Source organism: Lupinus angustifolius, chromosome LG12 (assembly GCF_001865875.1).
Source record: "Lupinus angustifolius cultivar Tanjil chromosome LG12, LupAngTanjil_v1.0, whole genome shotgun sequence".
Taxonomy (NCBI): Eukaryota; Viridiplantae; Streptophyta; class Magnoliopsida; order Fabales; family Fabaceae; genus Lupinus; species Lupinus angustifolius.
In genome coordinates this window covers 1,969,176-1,970,873 of record NC_032020.1, presented here as the reverse complement: position 1 = coordinate 1,970,873, position 1,698 = coordinate 1,969,176, and the positions used below count along the sequence as shown (strand labels likewise).

Genomic DNA, 1,698 nt, shown 5'->3' with positions numbered 1-1,698 from the left:
TAATATTATTTAATAGTTTATACTTTAAATTTTATACTGTAGTTGTATTATATATTATTCCTATTAAATAATTATTGACTGAATTTTAAATAAAAATAATTATTGACTGAATTTTAATTAAAAATAACATAAATAAATAAATAATATATTAATTGTGTATAAATATTCGTTCAAGAAATTTCATTCTTCCTCTAACAACTTTTTGCTTTAAATGTTTAACTCTTTGAGATAGACTTTTCCTGGTACAGCAATCAACCGTTATATTCTTTAACATTCATACATTGACTATCTCTAAATTCATTTAAATAACTGTGTCTGTCCCTTTGTACCTTCTCTGTGTCTCATTTTATAAATAGACCCAAAATCCTATGCCACTCCAAATTCCTCACTTCCCATCACCTTCCTTCATCATTTCCCATTTTCTCTAAACCACACACAAAACCAACTACTCCAAAATTTCCCCTTCTATTTTCATTTTCAATCTTCTTTATTTTTTTCAAAACCAAACCCATTTTCCCATTATTTCTTTCATCACAGCACTCGAATATCATAAGAAAACGCATAATCAAAACAAACTCTTATCCCAAAAAATAAACCTTGCCCTCTGGTTCTCTTGAATATCAAACATTACTCAAATCTCTCTGAGATTTCTCTTACTCAATTCCTTTTTGCTATGTCAACTACAGATCCATGGTTCTTCTCATAGCTCCACCACACAATAGCAAAACCCTCTTCTATAAAAAATTTTAAAAAGTAAACATTTTTTCACATAAAACTTTACAAGGGAGAAGATTATGCAGTTCAAGCTCAACAAGCGTGTAACCCGAGTCACTAGATGGATTTTCACAAGGTTCTTTTCGACCCGACCCGGTTACCGTCGTATGGGTTCTTCTTCTTCTTCTTCTTCTTCAAGGAAACCCATGACGAAGAAGCTTCATTCATTGGGTCGTAAACTAACGATTAGAGCAAGATCTCTCTGTTCTTCTGCGAAGTTCGGGTCAAGATACGAACCAATTGGGTCCGATCCAGTTCAAGATACGGTTCCAAAGGGTCATTTAGCTGTTTACGTTGGTCAGAAAGACGGTGACGGCGATTTTTGCCGTGTTTTGGTTCCGGTGATATATTTCAACCACCCGTTGTTTGGGGAGTTGTTGAAAAAAGCTGAGAAGGTGTATGGGTTTGAACACCAAGGTGGGATCACGATTCCGTGCCGAGTTGCTGAGTTTGAACGAGTCAAGACCCGAATTGAGTCCGGGTTCGGTGTTAACAGTGGCTGCCGGAGATTAGCATTGCCGTGGTTCGGTAAATGATTTTTTATGAAAATGATATATCCTCCTATTAAATTTTCGTCTTAATCCTTTTACCGAGAAGAATTTCTTAACATAGAAGGATTAGTAAGATAATATAATAGGATTCATTTTTTTTTATAACAAAAAAGGGATTTGATGAGTTGGTGTGACTCTATAGAGTTAAAATCGACCTCAGAATTCAAAGATGATGATGATAATGATATGGTAACAATTAGTGTTGATTGCTGATTGTGAAATGATTTTGGTATTTTTATTAGGGTGGGTTCTTTTATTTAATGAAATTTGTAGGTAGGTTTAGATATTTCCCCTTGAACATGTGGTGTAATGGAACTTTGAATATATATGCATACAGATTTTCCTTTGCTCCAATCACGTTGTTGTATAGAAA

General features: G+C 33.9%; 1 protein-coding gene across 1 annotated transcript; it reads left to right on the top strand.

Annotated features, from left to right (window-relative positions):
- On the top strand, positions 348-1,698 carry LOC109361666 (auxin-responsive protein SAUR36-like). Its single transcript, XM_019607185.1, has one exon. The coding sequence runs from the start codon at positions 795-797 to the stop codon at positions 1,308-1,310; it is 516 nt and encodes a 171-aa protein (XP_019462730.1). The 5' UTR covers positions 348-794; the 3' UTR covers positions 1,311-1,698.

Excerpts from the sequence above, each read along its gene's own strand:
- LOC109361666 (XM_019607185.1), top strand. The coding sequence starts at position 795 with ATGCAGTTCAAGCTCAACAAGCGTGTAACCCGAGTCACTAGATGGATT.